This window comes from Labeo rohita, chromosome 2 (assembly GCF_022985175.1).
Source record: "Labeo rohita strain BAU-BD-2019 chromosome 2, IGBB_LRoh.1.0, whole genome shotgun sequence".
Taxonomy (NCBI): domain Eukaryota; kingdom Metazoa; phylum Chordata; class Actinopteri; order Cypriniformes; family Cyprinidae; genus Labeo; species Labeo rohita.
In genome coordinates, this window is record NC_066870.1 from 9,910,369 (window position 1) to 9,938,125 (window position 27,757).

The 27,757-nt window shown below is 38.6% G+C and overlaps 1 protein-coding gene and 1 pseudogene across 1 annotated transcript; one reads left to right on the plus strand and one right to left on the minus strand.

Moving 5' to 3' along the window:
* The first annotated feature begins 2,962 nt into the window (after positions 1-2,962).
* On the plus strand, positions 2,963-4,057 carry LOC127177443 (otolin-1-like; annotated as a pseudogene).
* Positions 4,058-5,700: 1,643 nt separating this feature from the next.
* Positions 5,701-21,968, minus strand: saga (S-antigen; retina and pineal gland (arrestin) a). Its single transcript, XM_051124579.1, is given in 17 exon segments — positions 5,701-6,259; positions 7,204-7,213; positions 7,321-7,373; positions 7,608-7,622; positions 7,741-7,818; positions 7,953-8,090; positions 8,174-8,246; positions 8,549-8,633; positions 8,813-8,948; positions 9,161-9,228; positions 9,346-9,405; positions 12,670-12,765; positions 12,767-12,870; positions 12,963-13,007; positions 13,167-13,227; positions 21,405-21,465; positions 21,780-21,968. Coding segments are annotated over 16 exon segments (1,173 nt in total). The 5' UTR covers positions 21,453-21,465; positions 21,780-21,968; the 3' UTR covers positions 5,701-6,156.
* Between the last annotated feature and the right edge of the window lie 5,789 nt (positions 21,969-27,757).

The window sequence follows — 27,757 nt, forward strand, 5'->3', positions numbered from 1 at the left end:
CCACATGGGGACATACTGTATTTGTGGCTAAGGGTGTGGAAATTAGGGCACATAATAGGGATAGCCATTCATCTTGTGTTGTGTTCCTTTCTGTTAAGACATTGTACCAGTGGCTCAGTTTCCAATGTACTGTTGGATTCATAATGAGTTGTATGAATAAAGCAGTAACAGGTTGCATGCATAAGCGGAAAAATGAGCTGTTAAGGAAACACATTTTTGGTGTTTTCTTTGCCCAAACGTGAATTGGTGTAAGTTTCCTTGTTTTTCAAATATTGTTTGTTTTACTCAAAAATTAAATAACTACAAGTGTTTTGAGATTTTTTTGAAAAACTTATAGAAAATCAGTCAAACAATGAAATAAACAAAATCCTACTTTCAGTCACCAACTTTCAAAATGTACCTGACACTAATGAGAAATGTGATTTAAACTTATTCAGTTACCCTATCTGCATCCGCATAACCTTGCAAAACCTTCAGTACCTTGAAAAATAATTGTCAGACTGGTAAGGGAAATTGGGAGCACTTTCACTCACCAATCTTAAAATCCTGTCTGAACGAGGACACAAAATATATAGTCTTGTAACATCAATTTTCTCAAAGGGTTCACTTTCATTCTGGAGCATCTTATCTGAACACTGGCCAGGTCCTTTTAGGAACAAAGAAGAGATGAAAAGAGTGAGAGACACTTGTTGGTTCACTATTATTTTGATTATCACTTTCCAGACCATGCTGTCAATCTCTGATGAGGTCATTTTTCATGCAGGGGCCCTATACTATGCTAGGTATAATGTGATATTATATCCAGCTTCTCTGCTTTGTTTGGAAGCCTATGGGGAGAGGGTCATGTTCTCAAAGACTGTTTAGACACCACTTATAAATTGATCAGTGCCCTTAGTTTTACTGTTCAGTCTGTAAGTGCTTCACCCAGATGATGAGACTTCTTCCAAATTGTAAGTGTATTTGATAGTTGTCAAAAATGAATTCTACAATTTTGCTTTATGGTGTTGTGTTTGTCTTTTATTTGAAAAAGTGGATATACAGGTAAATCTCAAAAAATTTGAATATTGTGAAAAAGTTCATTTTTTGTTTGTAGCTTATTTCAAAAACTGAAACTTTCATACATTCTAGATTCATTACATGTAAAGTAAAACATGTAATGTAAATGTAAAGTTTTTGTTGTTTTAATTTTGATGATTAGAGCTTACAGCTCATAAAAGTCAAAAATCCAGTATTTCAAAATATTAGAATATTTCCTAAGATCAATCAAAAAACGGATTTGCAGAACAAAAAAGTTCTTTAAAGTATATTCATTTATGCACTCAATACTCAATGGAAGCGATCGGTCTGTGGCATTGCTGAGGCACTATTCAGCCTTCAGCTCTTCTTGTTGGATCGACTGTTTCTCATCTTTCTCTTGAAAATATCCCATAGATTCTCTGCTGTTCCAGCAGACGTCCCGATACCCCAAATCATCACTGACTTCAGAAACTTCACACTGGACTTCAAGAAGCTTGGATTCTGTGCCTCTCCAATCTTCCTCCAGACTCTGGGATCATGATTTCAACATGAAATGCCAAATTTACTTTTATCTGAAAAGAGGACTTTGGAACACTGAGCAACAGTCCAGTTACTTTTCTCCTTAGTCCAGGTAAGATGCTTCTGACTCTGTTTCTGTTTCAGAAGCGGTTTGATAGCCCTTTTCCTGAAGATGATTGAGCGTAGTGACTCTTGATGCGCTGACTCCGGCTTCAGTCCACTCCTTGTAAAGCTCTCCCAAGTGTTTGAATCGGCTTTGCTTGACAGTGTTCTCAAGCTTACGGTCATCCCTGTTGCTTGTGCACCTTTACCAATTTCTTCCTTCCAGTCAAATTTACATTTAAAATGCTTTGATACAGCACTCTGTAAACAGCCACCCCTTTCAGTAATGACCTTCTGTGACTTACCCTCTTTGTGGAGGGTGTCAATGATTGTCTTCTGAACCATTGCCTAGTCAGCCATTTTCCCCATTATTGTGGTTTCAAAGAACAAGAGATACCTGGAATTAATACTGTAGGGATGGACATTTAATGAAACTCAAATGTAAATATTCTAATATTTTGAGATATTGGATTTTTGACATTCATGAGCTGTAAGCTCTAATCATCAAAATTAAAACAAAACAAAAAAACATTAGCAAAGTTTTACTTCACATGTAATGAATCTAGAATATATGGAAGTTTCATTGCTAATGTTTTTTTAAAATAAGTTATAAACAAAAAATGAGCTTTTTCACAGTATTGTAATTTTTTTAGGATGCACCTGTAAGTGCTTATAGTAGCAATATTAGTTTTAATAGACAAAAGGTGTGATTTCTAATAAAAAACATATTAAAAAAAATAAATAAATAAATAAAAAGAAAGAAAGAAAGGAAGAAAGAAAGAAAGAAAGAAAGAAAGGAATCATTACAATTTATAGAATTATTAACAACTTCACACCCAGTGCTCTAAATCCATGGGATGAACAGATTATTGTGAATTTATAACATTTACAACAACCAGACCTTTCATACTGTGACATTCTCCTTGAGGCACCAGTGCCTCCACCCATGCATCAAATGCCTTGGTTCTGTGTTTGCTTGCAATGTAAAGGGGGTCCCAGTTTTCCAAAGGGGGACAAAGGAGATAGGGGATTGCCAGGTTATTCGTTTGAATCAATTCTCAACACTCACATTGTATAGATATAATACCACAGTACTTGCACAGTAGATTTTCTTTTGTTTCCTTGTTATAGGTTTTCCAGCTAGTCCAGGAATAAGAGGCTTGCCAGGCTTTCAGGGTCACTCAGGGTTTATTGGGTAAGCATAGTCACTTTTTTTCTGAAGACTGATTAAACCAGCTCTTACTCATACAGTTTGCTTAATATAGAGTCAACTGAAATGCATACCGTTGATACAGCCTCACCAATTATGCTTTCTTTTTTTCTCATGAAAGGTCAAATAGGTGATTTTGGTGAAAAAGGGGACCTGGGTCCATCTGGCTTAAAAGGACTTAAAGGACAGCGAGGCCCCAGGGGTAAGTTGGTTAACATTTTTAGCAATTTAAACAAAATTGTAAAAAAATAGTATCACCAACTTGCTAAACATCCTGTCCCAGGTGATAAAGGGGACAGGGGTGTGGATGGAAATCAAGGACAGCAGGGCTCACCTGGTGAGTCTGGACAGTGTCCAGCAATTTGTTACTCAATCCAGGGATCTCCAGGAGAGCGTGGCCAACCTGGCATGACAGCGGGAAGAGGACTTCCAGGGTTAGGAGGAAGTTCTGGATCGAAGGGCCAGAAAGGAGATTTGGGGGACGATGGTCCACATGAAGCCCCAGGTTTAAATGGCTAGAAAGGAGACCAGGGTGAAAGGGGGGGAATGTCACTGCAGGGATGGAAAAGACGGTGAAAATGGAACGATCGGAATTCCAGGACTAAAAGGTAGTAATGGAGACACTGGCCATCAAGGCGCAGCAGGGGTAAATGGAGACAAGGGAAAAAGGGGATCCTGGGGTAATGGGTGCTCCTGGCCCTTGTTCTTTAGCAATCCAGTCTGTTTTTTTTGCTGCACTAAGCAGCAATAACCCACAGCCAGATTTTCCAGTTCCTTTCACTAATGTATTTTACAACAGAGGATTTAACTTTGATTCATTTAAAGGAATTTACAGGGCTCCTGTCAATGGTACCTATGTCATCAACTACCACTTGGCTGTTTTCAACAAAACTGCTCAAAGTGGGGCTCTTCCACAACTTCAGACCTATCGTCAAAAGTACAGGGTCAATAGGTTTTGGTACAACTTCTCAACAGGTTGTCCTGCATCTTATCATGGGTGATGAAGTTTGGCTACTGGTGAGGGATGCTGATTCCAATGGTATGTATTGCAGTAGTGAGAGCTGCAGTACCCTCTCTGGCTTCCTGCTCTACCCAGATAACTGTGATATGCCAATTTCACGTGATTTACCAGATCCTATTAGTGGAACATACAACTGGGGTGAACTAGAGAAACCTACTACCACTTTTGGCACAGATGTCCAGCCCTGATATGACCTAATCCCAAACATATCCCTAACATATTTGGACACAGAAACGTCAATACACTCCAGAAATACTATCTTAAAGAATATTGAATAAGGAGTCATCAAAATAAACTGAATATATTAAGAGGAATAAGATGATATTTTTTATGCCCATTTGTTTAGGGTAAGACATCTCCCTGTTGATGGCCATGTAGTTTGAGTGATGAATGAAGCTCCGACATAGTTCAGGCAGACCATGTCATGAAAGCCAGCATCAGCTGAAGCTCAGCTGATTATAACTCCTCCCACTACAATTAGATAAGTTCATCCGTACTCACTCTTACCTTAGTCTGTGGCACAGACATAGCTTAACCTCCTCCATCCCCTACTTCTCTTTATGCAGGCATCATCACTTAGCGTCTTGTCCACGGAAATCATCCATCAGCTAATCATTGCTTAATCTTATTTTATCAGAAGTATCACTTCTGCATGAAATTTGATATCTGTTGCACATTAAAAAATTTGGTAATTGCATTAGGCTTTATGGGTTTCAAACCTCAGTGAGGTTTTGTGGACAGCTCAGAATCTGAACCCTTCAGAGCAAAGCATGCCGGCAAAATAATGTTAAGGACCTCTCAATCTCAATCAAACAGAGTGGTCCTGACTGAACTATTGCTGTTTATTGTTGTTATGTTACTTGTTAATTAACTAGAAAGGCACCTCGTGATTAGTTTCATACATGTTACACAGTTAGACCAAATGTTGTTTGTGTATTCTAATTTACTTGAAGTCCATTCATAATATTTTGCTAACCTTTTTAAGCCCATTTTCTGAACATTTGGACAGTCACATTTCTAGTAAACCTGTTAAAATGTAACCTTCCTGTACGTATTAAAATAACGGATATATTGTGTTCTATAAAATGGACACTAGGTACATTTGTGCAGCATTAGTGAACATCATACTGCAGAAAATCCAGACAATTTGTGGTTTATATGAGGGACATTGCCTCTGCTACCTCACTTGCAAATTGTTTTGTAAGCATGCATAAGCAGATGCTTATTTTTAATTAACTTTAGTTCATGTGTGTAATTGAGATAATTATTGAAATGATATTAAAACTATTAGATACGTTTTTGTTAACGTAATGTATGAGTGACAGTAGATTAAAGCTCTATGCTCAATGTGCTTTATCTGCAAGGTAGACAGTAATATAAACAGATGTTCTAGTGTATTAGCTAAGATACTCAGCTGCAATTGATTAAAGCTAACACCAGTAGGAGTACAGAAGAGTCATTGTAAGCAATGGTAAGCAACCTAACTATTGTTAGTGCTGTTGAAATAAAATATTTACAGATTTACCTTTGATCACTGTAAGTGGAGAAAGTATTACAGATATTTTTTATATTATATAATTCTCCTAACCTTTAGGATAATCAGTTGACCATCAACTTAACCTGAGAAATTGTGAGAAAATTACATACCGTTATTAAGGTAAATATAAAAAATACATATAGTCACTGTGGTCTGTTTTGAACTGTTTTTGAAAAATATGGATGAAAATACATTTGTTTTCCACCTTGCTGACTCTGTAATGTAAAAAAATGTATATGGATGCACTTGGAAAACAGACCCACTTCCAACAGAATCTGTTTCAATACTGTTATTTTATGAATACAACAAATAAGATCAAGAACTTTTTATAACTATGTAGTTTTTATGGGCTATTCTTGTGTAGTCACCAAACTCCAGCACAAATTTCCAATTTTCTAAAGATATACAGTAAAACGATACAGAGGTATCAAAAGAGCAGTGCTCCCACTACCATAAAATAGAAAACTAAAGCTCTTTAATTATTTCAGTTGCAACTCCAGAGACCCTCATGGAGGTCAGGCTGCTGAAGAATGGTCACAGCATGGTCTGGCTGGTCTCCAGAGAGCTATAGAATTCAATACAAATTACAACTTAATCTGCTAATAACTGTCCAAAGCAGTGCTCTATTGTGGCAATGCTCTATATGATTGTCTGATATATATATGATATATGTCTGTTTTGAGCAGCCTTAAATATGTCCTACTATATAGAGAGATGCTTCAAGAACTAGTTGAATTCTACATGCATTCCTCAGTGTTCCCCAGGTGATACGTTTCCCTCATCCTCATCTTCGGCCATGCCCTTCATGTAGGTACGCTTAAACTCTTCAAAAACCATTTCATCCTCCAGTTCACTACATACATACACACAAACACATAAAAGAACAAGCAGATACATTACACATATATTATTGAAGTTACATAAAAAATAGATATTAAAATAAAAAATAAAAGTGATTTAATATTGTGTAGAAACTAAATTCTTGAACATGCAAAGAAAAAAATCATAACCCTTGTTTTTTTCAGTATAGGTTTTGGCACTTGCTATGTGAGAAAAAAAATACTAATGATATCAATAATAAATCATGGAAATGATTTGAAAATGTTAAATTGTCTTGAAAAAATAAATAGCCACACTTGTACTTTTTGCAGTCAAAAATATAATTTGGAACACAACATGTTTAGATTTATGGCTTTGGTTTTGGAAAATATATATTTCACATAAAATTTAAAAATAGTATTTTGTGCATTTTTCATAACTTTTTTTTTTTTGTTTAAACAAAATAACACTTTGTTTTTATTTTACTTTTTAAAAAGTTTGTTTCACTTCAGCATGGATGTAAATCCATGCTCCAAAACATTCAACATTTACAACAGTTGAAGTATTCAGGTCTATGTTCAAAATGTGGTTAACAGGTAATAAATGGATCATAACTACTCCATAAATATAATTAATTAAAATCCCCTTAAAAATACAAAATATTCAATAAAAAAATCATATATTTCAAATTAAAAAAATAAAATAATTTCATTTTATTGAGGAAAACAAAAACAATCTGTCATTTTTGACTGCTACACAAGCAGCACCTGGGTTGAACTAGTTTGCTGGTCTTGGTTTATCAGGCTGGCTTCTTGTGATGGTTTTAGAAGGGTTTTGGACACTTGTCAGCTTGACACTTGTCAAGATGGAAGATCAGCTAGATCATTATTTTGCAGCTTTAGGCTGTTTAAGCAAAGATAGACAAGCAGGACATGATGGAAAAAGACATTACTATTAACTATTTAAATGCTGACTGACCTTTCTTTCACTTCAAGAGGCATTAAAGAGGAAACAACATTTTAATAGAGTTTATACACAATTGTATGTGAACCAGAAAGAGACAGATAAAAGAACAAGGACACTCGTATATAATACCTATGTCAGGCTTCGGGTGCATAAGCTGGAAAGGGAGCTCCACCCCAACCTCACTGATATGTAAAACACAAAGCATATATAAAGGAATTGTATACTATAGTTGAGTTCCAAAAATCTGAATCTAAACTATATTTATAGATTTTAAATAGATTTTAAATCTCAGAATTTCAGTTTGGTCTCAGACTTTTGGACACTATATTTTTTATATCGCTAACAGGTAGAAAGTTGATGACGATTTCAACTGAAGGCCCTTCTTAATCCAAGATTAAAGAAACTATCATATTTACCTGGATCCCATAATCCTATGAAAGAGAAGAACAAAATGTTGGGAGGTACAAGGCACGAGGTACAACATATATTAGGCATGTATGATTTTATGCTATATACTATATACTGTATATTGTGTCATGGGATACTAACCCTCCAACAATAAGCTTCACAACAATTCTGTAAGACACCAAAATCCCCAGAACTTCCTTCAGAACACCTTCTTTGATGCTGCAATAAAGAATTTAAGCATTGTAAATGTTGTTTAAGTAGGCCTATATATTAAATACTTTACTGTGCACAAAGCCCAGTAAACTAAAACAGCTCTCATTATTTTGAAGCCAGTGTTTTCAATAGGGACTCACATGCTTGAAGAGGCTAAATTGGTGTCTTCATGCTTCAGTTTTCCATCCAGTGCAATGCCTCTCCTTTCTCTGTTATTGGCCAGTAGGGGGAGCAAAGTGTAGACTTTATCCAGTTTGGCACAAGAATCAACAGAGTCCCTGCAGCAAATTGCAACCATTAATCAGATTAACATGAATTCTTTTTATTGAATTACATCTAAATATCTGAATAAAACTATTACCCAGAGTCCTCTATGGCCACTGCCTTCATATAACTGTCATTGCAATACAGCACCACATTGGCAATTTGTTCCACTAAAAGGCAGACATTCACAAGTGTGTTATTTTATATTTACAGCAGTCTACTTAAGTATGACTTGCTGTATACACAAAGATTTACATTTTGCTAATGAATTATTTAATGAATTAGATACATGCAACTCTACTGACATATTTCGAATTGGGGTAGGGATCAAAAATATTAAAGTGGAACAACTTTTCTGATATCCTTAAAAGGATGAAACTCTTGAAAAGAAAACCTTATTAATGATCATTCTTATTTCCTAATTTCTTGAACATTCTAATTGACTTGTCAATGCTTTCAAACCTGGTCTTACCAGAAATTATGATGTTCCTCACATTTTTGTTGGAGTCATTACTAATTTTGACCCTTACGTTGATGGGTTCCCCATGATAGTAAGTCTACAAGAGAAAATTTGAATTATACAATTTAACAAAAACTATGGTGCAATATTCCAAATTGATTCATTTATTAAACATCATTCTTCATTTAAAAATCAATATAAAAACATTAAATAACATTAAAAAAGAAACAAATTATGATACATGCATGCTCAACTAGCAGCCTGTTTAAAACCCACCTGCTTCTGTAAGCTTGCCTCCATATGCAAAGGTTTGTCAGACATGAGAAAGTCACGAGTGGTCTCCACACAGGGGGCTGGTCCTAGATTCTCTGGAGCATACTGGACCTTGCGAATCATCAAACGTACTGAGCTCCTGATTGTGGAAGAGGGGAACAAGGCATATTTCATTGTTGAGATACCCAAAAATGGCCTACTTTGCCCCATAGACTACATGAAGAAATTAAGATAATGGTAGGATAATAGACAAAGTGCTACAAGTAAATCATGGCAGGCCTGGATATAGCAGTAACTACTGTACCCCCCCGCCCCAAATTTAATAAGTACAGAGTTGTAGTCTAGACTAACCGTTTGCGAACTTTGGCATCCTGGCTTTCAGCAGAGAAAGCTTTTACCTCAAACTCAACAGCACAGTGCTGTGAAAAACATACAATTATGTGAAAAAATACACTACAGAGAGGCTGTATATCAAGTACATACAAGAGAAACAACAATGTCAAAATTAGGTATGATGGTTTGATGTTAATAGATACCTTTCCAACATCTTTTGGGGCTGGCTGTAGTCCTACAGAGCAAGGTAAGTTGTCAGGGAGCTAAAAAAAAAACAGAATTGAATTTTTTTTTATTATTATTATCATTATTTTTATTATTATTAATTTCATTTGAAAATGCATATTTTTCTCTCCATTTTGGCCTTCCATCCACTCTGGTGATTCTGTAAAAGGAAAACTGAGATTTTTTAAAACGGTCTCTAAAGTGGATAAATTTGAAAATGCTGTTTTCGCGTTGTGGTGTGGACTGTGAAAATGGAGACTTTTTGAAAACGATGATGCATGTTTACTCATGTGACGCATATTGTACCAATGGACATCCATTTTTATACCAGTAATTGTGCCTGTTAAGTGCTGTTCCCTTTTACACTGTTGCTAAAGATGTTTACTTCTTCTACACTCCTAAAAAGACGACAGAAAAATTATGCTGCCAGAAGAATTGTGTGAAAACGTATCATGTCTGTTCCATCTGTATCATCTCAGTGAGCTTTTATAAGGTTACAGTAAGGCAAATTTAACGTTTTCCAATGTTTTAGTGTGGATGAGAAGCTTTTGGAAGACGCTTGACAATGCCTGTTATTTATGCACGTAGGATGTTTTAAAACGAAAAGTCCATTTTGAGCACACTCATGGCATTTTCTCATCAGATTCACAGGTTGGCTTATCTAGAGTTAATTTGTGACACTTATTGCCTTCTTAATGTCCTTTACATTGGGTACAAAGTCAATAGCCATAGTGCAGCCATTTTCAATTCCAGTCCTCTACCAGTCCTTTTGTATGTATCTCTTATCATTTTAGACATTCGCTCTATTCAACTGTAGGTGCCCTGCGAAGTGGAGATCACATGATATTCCACTATAAATACAATTCAAAGCAAGTGTATATGTTCTATTTAAAATTGTGAGAGAGTAAATAAATTGCATTTATTTACGGAGGTATATTATGTCACACTTCACACTTCTCTAGTAAGTTTTATTTGTGTGTGAAGACACTGCAGGCAGTTGCACAGTGCAAATCCGTGAATGAATGTTCCACAGTAAAGTAAACTTTAAAGGGGTCCTATTATGCTCTTTTACAAAGTCTTGATTTTGTTTTGGGGGTGTACTAGAACATGCTCTCATGTTTAGTGGTTCGAAAAACGCATTATTTTTCACATAATTTACATTATTACAATACCTTTCTCCCCAGCCTGGCACAAATGGCTCGATTAGTTCCGGGTTTAATGAAAACTAAATGTGTTGTGAGTGTGTTGTGAGTGGTTAGCTGTCCCACTGCATTGCGATTGGCAAACAGCTTAGATGGTGTTACAGTACTGCCACGCCCCTTGTCAAAGCAGTTAGCGCAAACTAGATTAAAGTGATTCTTACGTTTTAAATATGGATATTTTTCTTACAAAATAGCATCGATTCACTACAGCAGGCCTTTATTGGATAATTTGTAATATAACTCCAATTCCTAGTCTAATGCAAGTTTATGCATTTTAAAAATGAAAAGAGATTTTTTAAAAATGAAATATCTCTCTTTTTTATTCCCAAAGATACACACCACACACTAAAATTCAAAAAGTGAAAAAGCATAATTGCACCCCTTTAACAAATTTCCCATGCTCAGGGAGTACGATGCAATGCACACTGTGTAGGGACCATGCCAATCGGAGCACAGTTCATTCATGGAGCTCTCTTCTAATAAGTTGATGATCTGAATCAGGTGTGTTAAATAAGAGAAACATGCAAAATATGCAGATCGGTGGGCGCACGAGGACTGGATTTGAAAACCGCTGCCCTAATGCTACTACAACTACTGTACAAATTCATATTATGGCAAGAAAAGTCCATCATTACTTGAGAAATGAAGGCCAGTCAATCCAAAAAATCTCAAGAAGTTTGAATATATACCCAAGTTCAGTTGCTAAAACCATCAAATGATATAAAGCACCTGGCTATCATAAGGACCGTCCCAGGAAAAACCAAGAGCTACCTCAGTTGCGGGGGATAAGTTTATTAGAATTACCAGCCTCAGAAACTGCCTATTGACAGCACCTCAGAATACAGCCCACATAAATGCTTCTTGGAGTTCAAGTAGCAGTCATATTTAATAACATCCACTGTTCAGAGGAGACTTGTGAGTCAGGCCTTCATTGCCAAAATGTGACAAAGGAACCATAACTTTCAGAAGAACAACACGCAGAAGAGACTTGCTTCGGCCAAGAGAAACAAGGAAAAGATGTTACATCAGGGGTAAACTGTCCTTTGGTATGATGAGTGTAATTTGAGAATTTTGTTTCTAACTGCCATGTCTTTGTTAGACGTGAATGAACAGTTTCTAAATGTGTGGTTCTCGCTGTGAAGCATGGAGGAGGAGTTGTGATGATGTGGGGTGCTTTGCTGGTGACACTTGCTCAGATCTGTATTGTATAGATCTGTGTATAGCTGTTCACATTGTTTGTTTTTAAATGTGGCTAATATCAGATTTCCAATCTGAACAGATAATGGTTTTTAACTGACCCGTATGCGCAAAAAGACAATACAAACATGATTGCCAGGTTTTCGCAACAAAATCCACCCAATGTCTTCTCAAAATTAGTCCAAAACTAGCCCAATCATGTTCCTGGGGGAAAATATCACATTAATGGGGTTACTTCAACCCACAGAGTTGAAAAACAACCTGTGGCAACAGTGAAAAAGTTGCCCAATTCCGAATGAAAACTGTGGACTTAGCAATACGTGCTAAGTCCACAGTTGAAAATACCTGAAAATACCAGATTCAGTGTGGTTTGTGCTGTTCACACTGTCATAAGAAAAACAGATCTGAGTCATATGTGAGCAAAAAAATGGAATTTGGGCCACATTTGCCTGCAGTCTGAACACAGCAATAGATTCTGCATCAGATGACCTGGCCTACACAATCACCTGATCTAAATCCAACTGAGATGGTATGGGATGAGTTGGACTGGAGAGTGAAGGAAAAGCAGCCAACAAATAATTATGATTCTTGGAAAACTATTCCAGGTTTTCATCATTGCCTGTACATGTCTGAGTAAGAGTATAATTATATATTTGTCTTTGTGTGTTAGCCCTGATATGGATTGGCTGGCTTTGGAAAATGGATGGAAGTCATTAGTACTGAATGCATACAAAAAGTATGATAGTACTAAGATGAAATTCAAACAGTACATGGTCTTTAAAGCACCTTGGAGTAACACGTAAATACCATGGTACATAAATAAGGTGATGATTCAGTATTGTGGTACCATTTCTTTGCAATGAAAGGGTTTAAATATGAATTAAACCACTTGAAGATACTTACTTCAAAGAAAAATGGGTAGGCATTGACACCCAGTTTACGCAGTAGTTTTTCCTGCACCTTGGTGAGAATGCCCTGCTCTTTGTCCTGCAGTGGGGGGGTAGATCTGCCGGGTGGACACATAGATCTCTCGTCTGAACGCGATGCCCAGCACATCCATGTCATCACCTCCATATCGGAATGCGCAGGATAAAGTGACATATGCTAGACAGCAAAAGAATCACAAAGCGAATCTCATTGTTACACATCTGATTTATTGTTTGTACAGTTTGTAAACTTTCAGTGAATTTATTGACCTTTTTTCCCCTTTAGCTGTTCAGGGTCAATGAGAAGGACACCATCTGATTGAAAAAGAAAAACACAATAATATTATAAAATTATTATAAAAAATTATTATAATATTATAAAAAAAGTGAACATAAATGAAAGTTTTCAGAAAATTTGAGAAGTATTTAAAATCACAGGCAAGTTAATAAAATTATGGTTATTCTCTCACATACCCACTGGTTCCACAGAGTCAACATGGTCAACAAAGTCTCTCTTCCCCATATATACACCCACCTGATTTTAAAACACAACATACAGTATATTACTTGATGAGCCTAAAGGGAAAAAAGTCTTTATTCTGTTTTTTTTTTCCCCACAATGCTCTAATATATCCCGTTATACAGCCATTTTTGGCCCCACTTTATATTAGGTGGTCTTAACTACTATGTACTTACATTTAAGTTAACAATTTGATACAATGCACATACATGTGTTTACATTGTACTGTATATTTTAAAATACCTGCATGTAATTACATTTGTAATTAATTTCTGTAATTACATACATAATTACACTGTTGACCCATCCCTTACCCCTTAACCTGTTTACACCTGATAGTGAGCATCATAGGTCCTACTGCAAGAAAGAGCACTCCAAATCAGGATTCTAAAAGGTGCTGGGCAGTACTGTTTTATATGTGGTTATACAGAACACCCTATCAGTAACTGCGTTTCCATTACCCTTCAAATTGTGCAAATTGAAATTGCGAATTAGAAATATGCCTAATAGAAGCACATCATTTTCACAAAAACTCCCATATATTGCGAAAAAGTGTTTTACGCTTGCATGAGGTGGTTTTTTTAGTCGATTCAAAAAAGGAATATTTTGCAAAAATGCAGTGGAAACGGATTTTTTGCATTTACAGGTCACCGTGCGAACATTAAAATCACATGATCATTCTTTAATGTACTATGAAAAAAATGTGGGCGTCATATGTGGCCACAATGCTTGTGTTTATACCAGGCCAAGTCTTGAAAAGTGAAGCCAAAACGTTTTGATCGCCCCTAGGTGGCTGGTCCCAGTATAGGTCATAACCCCCGTCCTCTCCATGTAATTGAATGGGACGTGAGGCAAACTAAATAATTAAATTTCACTTCAAATAAATGTTCTCCAAAGATGATTTTTGTCATTTTATGTAGTTTTTATCACACTGATGTAAGTTCAAGTGTTCGGTTTTTAAATAAGTTTGGTTTTAGTTAGTTATGTGACGCCATAAAAACGGGAGCATTACGTCATGATTGACAGATTCTCTGAGTGAACTGAGGTGCAAACAGACTTTTTCGGGATATTCAGGAAGAGACTGGGGTTTTATTTACCTTATTTTAACACAAGCTTCTGGTACTGCAAAAAGCAGACAAAAACTGGAGCAGTCAGGCTAATTGTGGAGTGTGTTTGCGATTGTCTCTGCGGGAGTGTGGGCGGGACGCAGCTCCACTTTGCTCGCTACTGTGCAGACTCGGGTACCGAGTTCTCTATACTGCAAAGACTCTGGTCCCAAATCAGCGCAATATGTCACGTTTCCTCAGTTGAAGAGGGTGAAGGTGCGTCGTCCATCTTTTTTACAGTCTATGTACCAGACATGGCGTGGTTCATTTCAGTTTCAGAAGCATCTGAAATGAACCACAGCGTGTCTGGAGCCACGCTGCTTCTGTAAAGATAGATGCCTATGTCTCGTTTAAAATGAATGGCTAGTGTGGTGGCTTCGACATATGTAAACCTCCATCGCTATGACTTATCGTGAGAGGAAAAAAATGATGTTTTAGTCTTATAACATCGTTAAATGGAAACAGCATCATTTCACAACAGTTTTTTATCAACATTTATAAACCGAAACAAATCAAAATTTATAATCTTTAAGAAAATGATGCACATTTAAGGGGCTTAAATTGGGTATTTCTGAAGAACTTACATACATACATACAGGCGCATCTCAATAAAGAATGTGGGTGGAAAAGTTCATTTATTTCAGTAATTCAACTCAAATTGTGAAACTTGTGTATTAAATAAATTCAGTGTACACAGACTGAAGTAGTTTATTCTTTGGTTCTTTTAATTGTGATGATTCTGGGCCACATTTAACAAAAACCCACCAATTCACTATCTCAGCAAATTAGAATACTTCATAAGACCAATAAAAAAACAAAACATTTTTAGTTAATTGTTGGCCTTCTGGAAAGTATGTTCATTTACTGTATATATACTCAATACTTGGTAGGGGCTCCTTTTGCTTTAATTACTGCCTCAATTCGGCGTGGAATGGAGGTGATCAGTCTTTGGCACTGCTGAGGTGGTATGGAAGCCCAGGTTTCTTTGACAGTGGCCTTCAGCTCATCTACATTTTTTAGTCTCTTGTTTCTCATTTTCCTCTTGACAATAACCCATAGATTCTCTATGGGGTTCAGGTATGGTGAGTTTGCTGGCCAGTCAAGCACACCAACACCATGATCATTTAACCAACTTTTGGTGCTTTGGTGCCAAATCCTGCTGGAAAATGAAATAAATCTTTAAAAAATCTGGTCAGCAGAAGGAAGCATGAAGTGCTCTAAAATTTCTTGGTAAACGGGTGCAGGGACCAACACCAGCAGATGACATTGCACCCCAAATCATCACAGACTGTCGAAACTTAATACTGGACTTCAAGAAACTTGGGCCATGAGCTTCTTCACCCTTCCTCCAGACTCTAGGACCTTGGTTTCCAATTGAAATACAAAACTTGCTCTCATCTGAAAAGAGGACTTTGGACAACTGGGCAACAGTCCATTTCTTCTTCTCCTTAGCCCAGGTAAGACACCTCTGACGTTGTCTGTGGTTCAGGAATGGCTTAACAAGAGGAATAAGACAACTGTAGCCAAATTTCTTGACACAACTATGTGTGTTGGCTCTTGATGCCTTGACCCCAGCCTCAGTCCATTCCTTGTGAAATTCTTGAATCAATTTAGCTTCTCAAGGCTGTGGTTCTCTCGGTTGGTTGTGCATCTTTTTCTTCCACACTTTTTCCTTCCACTCAACTTTCTGTTAACATGCTTGGATACAGCACTCTGTGAACAGCCAGCTTCTTTGGCAATGAATGTTTGTGGCTTACCCTCCTTGTGAAGGGTGTCAATGATTTTCTTCTGGACAACTGTCAGATCGGCAGTCTTCCCCATGCCTAGTGAACCAAACTGAGAGACCATTTTGAAGGCTCAGGAAACCTTTGCAGGTGTTTTGAGTTGATTAGCCGATTGGCATGTCACCATATTCTAAGTAGTTGAGATAGTGAATTGGTGGGTTATTGTTAATCATCACAATTAAAAGAACCAAAGACTTAAACTACTTCAGTCTGTGTGCACTGAATTTATTTAATGCACAAGTTTCACAATTTGAGTTTAATTACTGAAATAAATGAACTTTTCCACAACATTCAACACACAATTTATTGAGATGCACCTGTACATTCTGACATGATAAATTAGTTTTGGACATTCACTTGGATTATTTATTATAATAGCACACAAACTTAAATAGTTCTTTCTGGTCATAATAGTACATAGAACATCGTTCAACTATAAGCTACCTTTTGAATATTAGGCAGCTTGAAACATGGAACTGAACTGTCAAGAAAACAAAATATACTTTATGCAAATATGCATGAATGATCACTTTGTTTTTAATTTAGTTTTAGTAAGACTAATTAAATCAGCATGCTGACTTGACTAGCTATAGCCTATAGTAGCCAACATATCGACAATGCATGCGGAAAGCACAAAAAAATGTGCGTTTACAAATAAAACCATTAATGGGTTTCCCAAGTCCTGTTTTACTTCCCTTAGGCAGTTATTCACATGCGCGCTCTTCAAAAACGGGGATGTTTTATAAATAGGGGACGTGCAAACATACATACATTAAAATGCATTTATATTTAAATTGAATGTAAGATATAGACTGTACTGCATGTTAGCTTGCTAATTGTGCCCAAGAGCAGAATTTAAGCCCACATGTCTTACTAACAAGAAACTATGCTGGACAACAGGTCGAGAGCTGTAGTTCAAACCACATAAGTTTGCGACACTGTTTGTGAATGTTCGTTTTAACTATGGTTTTGAAAAAAACACTAAATCGTTGAACTATGTTGGTAACGACAGAACTTCTGACCATTGTTGGCTAACGATGCTTTTGGGAAACACACCCCTGGCCGTGGTTTAACTACAGAGTGTTATTCCTTGCGCCACCTGGTGGATATTGTGTGAAGCACAGCAATGTTTTAAAAAAATCTGAAATAGCGCCAGCAGGGAGCTCTGTGATCACGCATAGCGAATTGCAGGCTGCCGCGTTGAAAAAGACACATTTTCAGTGATCCAGATCTGTAAGTAAATAAATAAATAAACACAATGCTTAAAGTGAGTATGGAAGATACACCACTCTTGCTCACAAATGGTTCATAAATGGCAGAATAGTGGCCAGTGTTGCCAGATTGGGCGGTTTTGAATTTGATTATTGCGTGGGTAAAAATTGATTTGGGCGGGTAGACAAAATTTGGGCTGGTTTGGGGTCAGTTTGGTGGTTTTCAATCATCTAAATTGTATAGGCTAACTGGTTAATAAAACCAAACCCAAGTGTGTATGTACTGCATTCAGTCGGTCATTGTAACATTACTAAACACACACAAAAACATTGCATAGTCCACTGATGCTGATGCTGACGTTGACCGCCACACTTTTAGCCAATCGCTACAGGGATCAGCAGATAGACATGATGATTTTTGAGGGATGGGTTTTTGCATGATCATCGATCAGATTTTGGAATGTATGGTTGGATATTTAAGTGATCACAAAGCCAGAGTGGCCTAAATATAATTTACACAATAAATAGTGCTAATAATAATAAATCGACTGCAAAATTCGGTATTATATTCTAGAATGTATTTCATGAAAGAATTTATCTAGTTCTGTCTGAAGGTACAGTGCGACAGGAAGGTAAGCCTATATTTTATCCATTCTGCAATGTGGACTGGAGGTAAGCAGCAGTTTGCTAAATTGCAGCTATTTGATAGTGACTGTGCTTATAAAGATCTCTCTCTTTTCGTTTTCTTTCTTGCTGCATTAAAGATGAAATGGTTTAATTTCTCTATTTGCACAAGCACAGTGGGGGAAAAAACACTGAGTTTAGGGCAAATGGTTCTAGCTCTGCTTCAACTGCGCAATACCCTCACAAGAGGCAACGAAAATTTCTGACATCAGAATTTCATCCAGTCATCCGATTGAGGTTAATAGCTTGTTGTTTCCACCTGTACAATGCACGACAAATGACGCACAACAAAGGTGAAATTTGCAGTGCCATGTTGTATCAATAAAACATTCAAATAAAGTAATCTGTGTCATCACATATTGAAGCATTCAGATATGCAAACGCATTTTGCTTATTGCGGTTTGTGTTTTATTCACATGTCCTTCATGTCAAATGTGACTGACCAGTATTGACTAGCCTACAACTTGGATAAGAATCCTAAAAGTTTCAAACCTACAGCACAGGCACCAGAATGCTTGGTAATTCTTGCCAAATTTCAACAGTTGGTTGAACTGGCTCATTCAGTACTTTTTGAGTCTTCAGCAGTGTTGGGGAAAGTTACTTTTAAAACTAATGCATTACAATATTGTGTTACTCCCTAAAAAATAACTAATTACGTTACTTAGTTACTTTTTATAGACAGTAATGCATTACTTTTTCTCATCTGGGCTGGGCTTGCTTGATTTTTCAAGGACAAGGGTGACCTGTGGATCACGGTCAGGAATGCTCCATTGGGCCAGCTCCCAAGTCTGGCCCCTCGCAGCTTAGCCCCATGGAGCTCCCATCTCTTTCAGGGCTCCAGAAAAGGATAAGATGTTGATCGCTGCATCAGAGGAGAGGCTATCGTCTTCGGAAGCCGAAGATTCTGCTGAGCAGCCCCCCTACTGTGATGGCTGCCCAGTCAGAATCTGAGGCTAAGTTGATGGCCATGTTCCTCCGGTTGGCCAAGAGCATCAGGCTGGAGGTGAATTCCCCAACTTCTCCTGAGCGCTCAAGGATCGACGATTGGTATCTAGGCTCTGGACGTGAATCTCAGCCATGCTCTGCCTTAGTCTCTTTCTTCCTGGAGGTTCATGAAGAGCTCACCAAAATGTGGAAAGCCCTGTACACTGCCTGATCGTGTTGCAGTTTCAGTGCACTTGGAACTGTTCTTCAAGGGACACTGACATCTGCACCCCCACCCCCAAGGGAGGGTGTCGCCACTGTCGCCACTGACCTCTGGGTCAGCAGCGTTGCTGCAGGGCAAGCATATACTTGTCTGTTCGGACAACACAGCGACAGTGGCATATATCAACCACCAGGTCGCTGTACGCTCCTGTTGCATGTCGCAACTCACCCGCCATCTCCTCCCCTTTGGAGTCAGACACGACTCAAATCACTACATGCCGTTCACATTCCGGGAGAGCTGATTCGTCAACCAATGCGCTTTCACGACCTGTCATGATCTTACCCTCCATGAAGAATGGAAAATCCATCCTCAGGTGGTTCAGCTCATTTGGAGTCGATTCGGGGAAGCCCAGGTAGACCTGTTCACTTTCCGAGAGTCCTCCCACTGCCGGCTGACCGAGGTTCCCCTTTTGGCATGGATGCGCTGGCACACAGCTGGCTGCGGGGTTTACGCAAGTACGCCTTTCCCTCAGTGAGCCTCCTTGCACAGCCCCTGTGCAAGATCAGGGTGGACGAGGAGCAGGTTCTGTTGGTTGCGCTGTTTTGGCCCACCCGAACCTGGTTTGCTGACCACATGCTTTTCGCGAGAGCCCCTCCCTGGAGGGAGGCGTTGGGAAGGTTTCAAATTAAGATACATTTGTTCTTACATGCTTGCCTGTCAGCATATGCATCTTCAAATTACAAAACGCAGTTCGGGTTGTGCTGTTTTAGGAACCCCTAACATCAGGCAACATAACGTCGAACGTGACTGACTGAAAGGGAACATCTCGGTTCCGTATGTAACCCTCATTCCCTGAAGGAGGGAACAGAAACATTACGTCCATCATGCCACAACCTTGAAATGTGTTTCTGAGCTTGTATCACTAAAAAAGACATGCAGTTATATTAAAATTACATAGGCTACTTTTGAATTTCCTAACATTAGAAAGATATACAATAATATCAGAACACTGAAACTGGATCAGTTTTATAAACAATGTTTGATTTTCTGTTGTTAACAGAGGTAAGAATCTCTGTAATCACCCAGAACACACTATCAACACACTATCAGCACCTGCACAGCAAAAGCCTAGAAACCACCCAGAATATCCTAGTAACCAACTAGCAACACTTTAGCAAACGTCTAGAACATCTAACTGACCAAACTATTTATGTTTTTTAAACAAGACTTTAAGACAAGCCAGCATAAATTTGTCTTTCAAATTTTTCAATATAGTTATTACAGGTATTCTGAAATGCTTACACAATAACACTGCAACAACAACAACAAAACTCCGTGCCACCCTGGTAGATCCGCATCTGACGGGAAGTGGATTGGCATGCAAATTCCTCTCACCAATCCTTACTGACCTTGTTTTCTAAAGCTCAGAGATGATTGGTTCCCAAGTGAGACCCCTAATGTCAGTTGACGTAACGTCTCCGTTCCATCCTTAAGGGAACGAGGGTTATATATGTAACTGAGATGTTCTATGAGGACGTTAAGAGCAATATAAAATGACGCAAATACACCAGTACTTCTAGTGCCCATTGGATGTATCCTTTGCTAACTCCCCTAAAATTCTTAGTTCAATAAAATAAAAAAATTGTCGTCATTTACTTACCCTCATGTCCTTCTAAACCAATGACACTTTTGTTCATCTTTGATGAAGATGTTTTAAAGAAACCTGATATATTTCTGTTCCCTCATTGTAAGTCCATTTAGATAAAATGCTAACGCTTCAGGAACAAAGAAAAAAAAAAAAAAAAAAAAAAAACTCATAAAGCCATCATAAATTAAATCCATATGAATCGAGGAGTTTAATCCAAGTCCGTAGAGTCATGGTCACCTTATATGATGAACAGATTTAATTTAAGCTATTATTCCCCTTTATTATTGATCATCACGGGTCTTATCAAATATGGTTATATATAACGGAATATAGTAATATAACGAAAGCTCAAACATGCTTGACCAACTAAACATTCCTTTAACATTTGGACCTTTTCTGCCGAAGAGAAATGAATGATCTTCTTTCATTTTCTCAAATCAACATGTTTACTACATTAGTAAAGCTTACACATTTTACTGTAATAGATATTAAAAAAAAAACCCTTTTTTTTGATCAAACTACAAACCAACAAACATTTGCTTTAATTACTATATATATATATATATATATATATATATATATAAATATACCTGTGTAGTTACGTTAACTTACCGACTTGTCCTTGGATATCTTCTTGAAGACGATATGTTTTGGGCTCATTGCTGTTTAATAACTTGAACACAATAAAAAAAACAAAAAAAACAATAGACTGATGCTTAAATTAATGTAAAATCATTATGTAATATAAACCTAACTGCAACAATCCTTGCATGTTAGTCACTGGCTTATATTACATAAAAAGTCCTAAGCTATACTTTACAATAATATTCTTCATATATCATCTAGTAAACCTACAGTCTTAATCAAGGCTTTTCAATACACATAACAGTAACATAAAATCAAAATCACTCATTGTTATACCCCCATGTCCCAAATAACACCCACCAGTGAGTACTTTAAATTCTACATCCATTGTGAATTTCATACCTGGTAGTGATGATTTTGACGAATTTGTGAAGTCTGAAGCTTGAGGATAGAGAAAGTAATAGGGAGGAGCTGGTATTTGTACCCGGGATGTGTATTGCCCAACTAATCAGGTTAGCAAGGGTTATAGCTAAAATCCCTTCACCTATTCCCCAGCTTCCCAAATAGACAGACGGATACAGACATACCTAGCCACACTTCCTGCATGTGCTATACCTGTCTGAGCGGATTGGGTTGGTTCCCTTGGTCAGCATTGGGGGAGATTACTATGTACTGACACTCTGGATACGAGGAGCAATACTTTTGTCAGGTCACATGCTGAAAGCTGTGGTCTCTGTAGTGGGGTTTGTGAATAAACAAGTCATGTTAACTGAAGATTCCAGATAAATAGAAATACTGGTAGTAATTTACAGGGTGAGAAATGTGGCAAAATCAGAGTCAAAATAGAACTGAGTTAATAAAACATTGTAACTGGAGAACAAATAAAAAATCAGTGTAATGGGCAGGGATGTTTATCATTAAAAGAAACAAAACTTATATTATATAGCATGAATAAATGTATCCTGTTAATACATGCATAGAGATTTAATCAAAGGAGAAACGCTCAGACGTATTAATCATTGATAGTGCCTCAGTTATAATCTCACCCTGTCAGTGTCAGCAATGTAAGACCCCAGGAAGCTGAGGGAGATTATCACCATGAAAGACATGATGTAATTGTTATCTCACTTAGGATTACTTCCAGCCATTGTCATTGTGCACATAAACTCATGAGACCAAGCACAGATTGAAGCAAATAATCTAAGTATGAAATATAAATACATTTGAATGTTTATTCATTAAGTTTACAAAAAGGAGACTTCTGTTAACATTAAATAATTCTCATGCTAATTTAGTTCTAAATATTAAAAGATAAAACAATCAATCAAACAAACAAACAAACAAAAAACTGATCCCAGTTTGTGGTCCTTTCAATGTTTATATGCCCCCCCCCCAATCTATTCATTTTCAGACATCCTAAACAAATCTTCTTCTGTTAAAACGTATTTATTCTAGTGCTGCCAATCGATTAAAAAAATAACTAATCACACTTTTTTTTTCTGAAATTAATGTAGTTTAAATGTGATTAATCCCACCTAACATTCAAGTTTTTAAATATACTTTTATATTGCAATAATTTCATATTCAACCTTCAAATTAATGTGGGGAAAAAACCATTGTCACAGTTAGCGTTGTTGCAGGGAGAACGCAGGAGTCGAGGAATAATCTTTAACAGTTTTTAATAAATGAAAAGGGGAATAATCCAACATAGGAACAGGAACTGGCACAAAACACACGTACGTAAGAACGAGGAACAAAGGAACAAACAGAAACTAATATACATGGGTGTGGTGAGGGGGGCGTGGTTTAGCGGAGACTGCAGCGGGAGAGAGCGGTCAGAGACAAGCGGTGAAAAAGTAGGTCAAGTGCGAAATTACATTTACCTGTTTCTCCTCACAGTGATTGGCATGCGGAGACCGTAAAAGGCCACTGGAGAATGGGGAAAGGAGAGAGAAACAGACTGAGGACTCGTGGCCAACAGACTGAGCTGCTGAACAGAGATTTGCCAAGTGTATTTGTGTATTTGTGTTGCTGTTTATGCGCAAGAGCGCACACTTTATTTTGAACTGTGATATTCTGAATAAAATAACCATGAGCCCCAGTCACACCAACTCCGACTTCTTCCTTCCCTCTTACGAACCTTACCACAATGGGATAATTACAAACACAGGTGAACAGAATCATAATCAAACTAAACAAGAACAGGAAAATGACCAAATATGGAAAACCAGGAACAAAGACAGGGGTCTTTTCAATATTTTTTTAATGGCATCTTTTTATAACTTAAGGCGAGTATCACTGATACCAATACTGTTGATGTCTCTAGGAAATTGATTCCTTTTTTTCCTAATATTTTACCATTCACTATAGCCATTCAACATTACAGCATAATTGACCTATCAATTTTAACATTTATTAGACTTAAAACAACAACACCACCACCAACAAAATGCACTATAATAAATGTCATACTTAGCATGTAGAAAATATATACATAATTAGTTTTTTGATTAACAGACATCACAGAACTTGGGTTATTTGGCTGCTATTACTTTAAGAGCTGAATCTGACACACATGCTTGTAGTTTCATTTGTGCTTTATAATGAAATTATACGGCTACAGCACGTCACCGTATTTGTGCATGCAATTGAAGAGTATAAGCACTGACAACATCTCAAAGGGCAAAGAGTGTGTCTTTGAAAAGTCACCTGTTTGATGTGGTCATAAAGATGTTCAGCAACTAAATAAATGCAATTCTTGTCAAGAAAAAGAGACAGAAGCAGCAATTGTGAGTGGGGTGGCCAACCTTAGCCCTGCCCCTGCATTAACTGCATTAAATATTTTTAATACCATTAAACTGGAAAAATTAATTGCCTACGTTAATTGCTAATTTTGACAGCACTAATTTATTTATTTATTTCTGACTTATAATTTTTGTAAAATTTACATTGCATTTCCCCCCCTGTAATTAGACATTAAATGATCTCTAAGCGCAGGAGGTGTGGGCTAGTTGTTACTGAGGAAGCTGTCTCAAAAGCTATAGCTTAGTAACCGTATGATTTTATATATTTTATTTTATTCCACAGCCACATCAGCCTGCAGCCCAAGACTGAAGCTAAGCAGAGCTGAACCAGGTCAGTACCTGGACGGGAGACCACCTGGATAGAGTGGCCATACGTGCCATTTTTACAGGAAACATCCTTACCAGGATCTCTATACTTGGCTTTGTTTCCTGTTTTCATACCTTCTGAAGGTAATGATCGAAAGGTAGTTTGACCAATAGCGTGCAGGCATTATACATAATCAACCAATAGTGGCAGTGAGAAGGTGGGAATTACAGAAAATGGTCAAAGCGATGCAAATACGTATATAAATTAGATGTGTTTCTCTTTCATTTATTCAACTTGAAGCGTGCTGAGCAGACTGATCGTTGTATGACATCAAAGTACTGTGAGAGCGATTCGAAAGCACAAGGAGCTGTCTGCTCTCTATAGATATCACAGATTACAACAATCAGTCTGCACAGCGAAACAGCCAAACCCTGGATATGTTAGGCAGTATAGAAATCCTGGCCAGGACGTGTCCCATAAACATGGCACATATGGTCCTGGGAAAACTAGGTTGCAGTATAGAAATCCTGGCCATGACGTGTCCCGTAAACATGGCACATATGGTCCTGGGAAAACTAGGTTGCTGCTGGAAGAGGTACTAGTGAGACCAGCAGGGGGTGCTTACCCTGTGGTCTGTGTGGGTCCTAATGCCCCAGTATAGTGATGGGGACACTATACTGTAAAAAGCACCGTCCTTCAGATGAGACGTTAAACTGAAGTCCTGACTCTCTGTGGCTATTAAAAATTCCTACGGCACTTCTCGTAAAGAGTAGGGGTATAACCCTGGCATTCTGGCCAAATTCCCTCCACTGGCCCTTGTCAATCATGGGCTCCTAATAACCCCTATTCATTGAATTGGCTCTATCTCTCCTCTCCACCTGTAGCTGATGTGCGGTGAGTGCACTGACTCCCGACACTGGGACTGTTGTCCTGTGTCCTGTCCCAAAATCATCATTCCTCTTTAACTCCCTGGGGTCGACGGTCACGCCGGCATGATCAGCTCATGTTTTTTAAGATCAGTGTGAAAGACACTAAAAATATTCTGTCGATTTTGGTCACACAAATAAGTGTTATACATCATTAGAAACCATTAAGTGTATACTTTTATTTGTGCACACTCACAATAAAAACTGAACTGTGTGCTTCTTTAAATTAAAGAAAATATACAGGGTGCTTTCTCAGTCTTCACTGTCTCCGTGAACGGTTTTTAGAAATGCGTCAATAAAATGAACCTAAACTCAGTGAATACTCGACACACAGACAGGAGAGATATATCTATAGAAAGCTTGATATCTCTACTTATCCGATGAGGTCGTCATGGAGCATCAGCGGCTTTAGGGAAGGTACCTGACCCCTCAAGAGGGGGAGAACCTTCCCACTCTACCGAAGGATAGTGTGCTCTAAAGCACCTCGTACCTATGAGGTGAGCACTACCCTATCCTGAGATGAGAATCCAGAAGGGGATATAGATTGAGATCCAGCATTGAGGGGGAGTCGAATCGTTCTTAGAGAAATGAGTTGAAATCAACCCACATTAGATAAAGTGCTGGAACCTTCAGCCCGTAGCTGAGGCGAGCACCAAGGCTAGCCCTCCACGGAGGGGAGCCTACCCAGGCAACCAGCAATGGCTAGAAGAGGCATCGTCATGCCCTGCCAAAAAGGGGCTTTAGCTATATCAACCCAAGTAGTCTATGCTCTCCTTTTTTTTAAAAGAAAGCGTAGGCCCTGTTCTAGCCAACCCTCAGGTGTGCATGAACAGAATGGGTCTAATCATGCCTTTTGACAGGCTGCCACTCCTCAGAGCCAGCGCTACAGAAGGGGTTTCCACAGAAACACCTTAAAGCATGAGGAATGGGTGAATAGCTCAGCAACATAAGCCCCTCAGGGTGAGGCATGAGAACGGTGCGATGCATTCAGCCAGAGATGTCAGGGGCATCTCGTGAAGAAAGACTTCCGAGAGCTTACCTAGAGGAAGGACAAAACAAGTTCTAGAGAAAATAAAGGTGAGCAGTAAGCATATAAAACTGAAGGTTACCTGAGTGGAGATCAACAAACCCTGGGGTTGCAGCAGGGAGCCAACGTACAAGAACTACCTCATAGCACCTAGTGGTTTGGCTGCAGAAAAAGAGGCAAATCCTCCAAGCCTGATCCAGGATGGAGAAAATCAACAGCATCCAGGGGTCCCATTCGCAGGGGAGCGTCCTACCCTGAAACATAGGAAGAACACAAAAGCCCAACCGTACATACTGCAACACACCAAGAGGCTTAACAACAGATGTCCATATAATTTGACAAGAAGAAAAAGGATCATACTCACCTACCATGGTTTTCAAGCATGGTTCATTAAAATTGTCATACAGGGACTTAGAAAGTCCGGACCATCAATAAGGCTGTTCTATATAAAATAGAACAAAACCCAACACATCATATGGTCCAGCAGTAAGATACTGCAGTTTTTAGCACAGCGGGGGAATTAAAGAGGGGAGGTGAGGGCCGATGTTATGACCCCTAGAGGAAGGCAAGTAGATGTTATTTTTTACTCTGGTCCGGACGAGAGCGTTGGGATCACCTCGCCTGGACCACCTCCCTCAGATCTTGACAACCTCCCTTCGGCCCGCGCCATCTCCTAGAACCACCCGCAGGTGGAGGAGGGGCATTGGCCGCAACACTAGCCTTCTGAGCCTGTCTCCGATCCTCAGACCGGGACGGGCCAGGACCCCTTTGATGTTTGGGCTCAGACCTGGTCCTGCGAGGAATGAAGGTTCTGAAAGCATCAGAGCGCGCCTTCGCCTCCCTAAACTTCCCGATCACCGTCTCAACGGAAGTACCAAAAAGCTCAGAGGGTGAAACCGGCGCATCGAGGAGAAAGCCCTTCTCTTTCTTCCCGAGGTCAGCCAGGTTTACCCAGAGATGCCTCTCTGTAACCACCATGGCCGCCATGGCCTGCTTGGTGGCCCGGAGAGCCAAATCTGTGGTACGGCGCAGCTCTGCTACCTCATCAGGGGAAAGCCCCTGGCCCTTATCCAGGTCTTTCAGCAGGTCAGCCTGATAAGCCTGAAGCATTGCCATTGTGTGCAAAGAGGCCACAGCCTGACCTGCTACCGCGTATGCCCTGCCATTCAAGCAAGATGTTCTCTGAAGGGGCTCGGATGGCAGGGAGGGAGCCTTAAGAGATGATGCTTCACCTAAGGAGAGATAGCTACCAAGCGTCTCTTCAATAGGAGGCATCCTCTCATAGCCACTTTCGCGCATTCCCTCAATATTAGCAT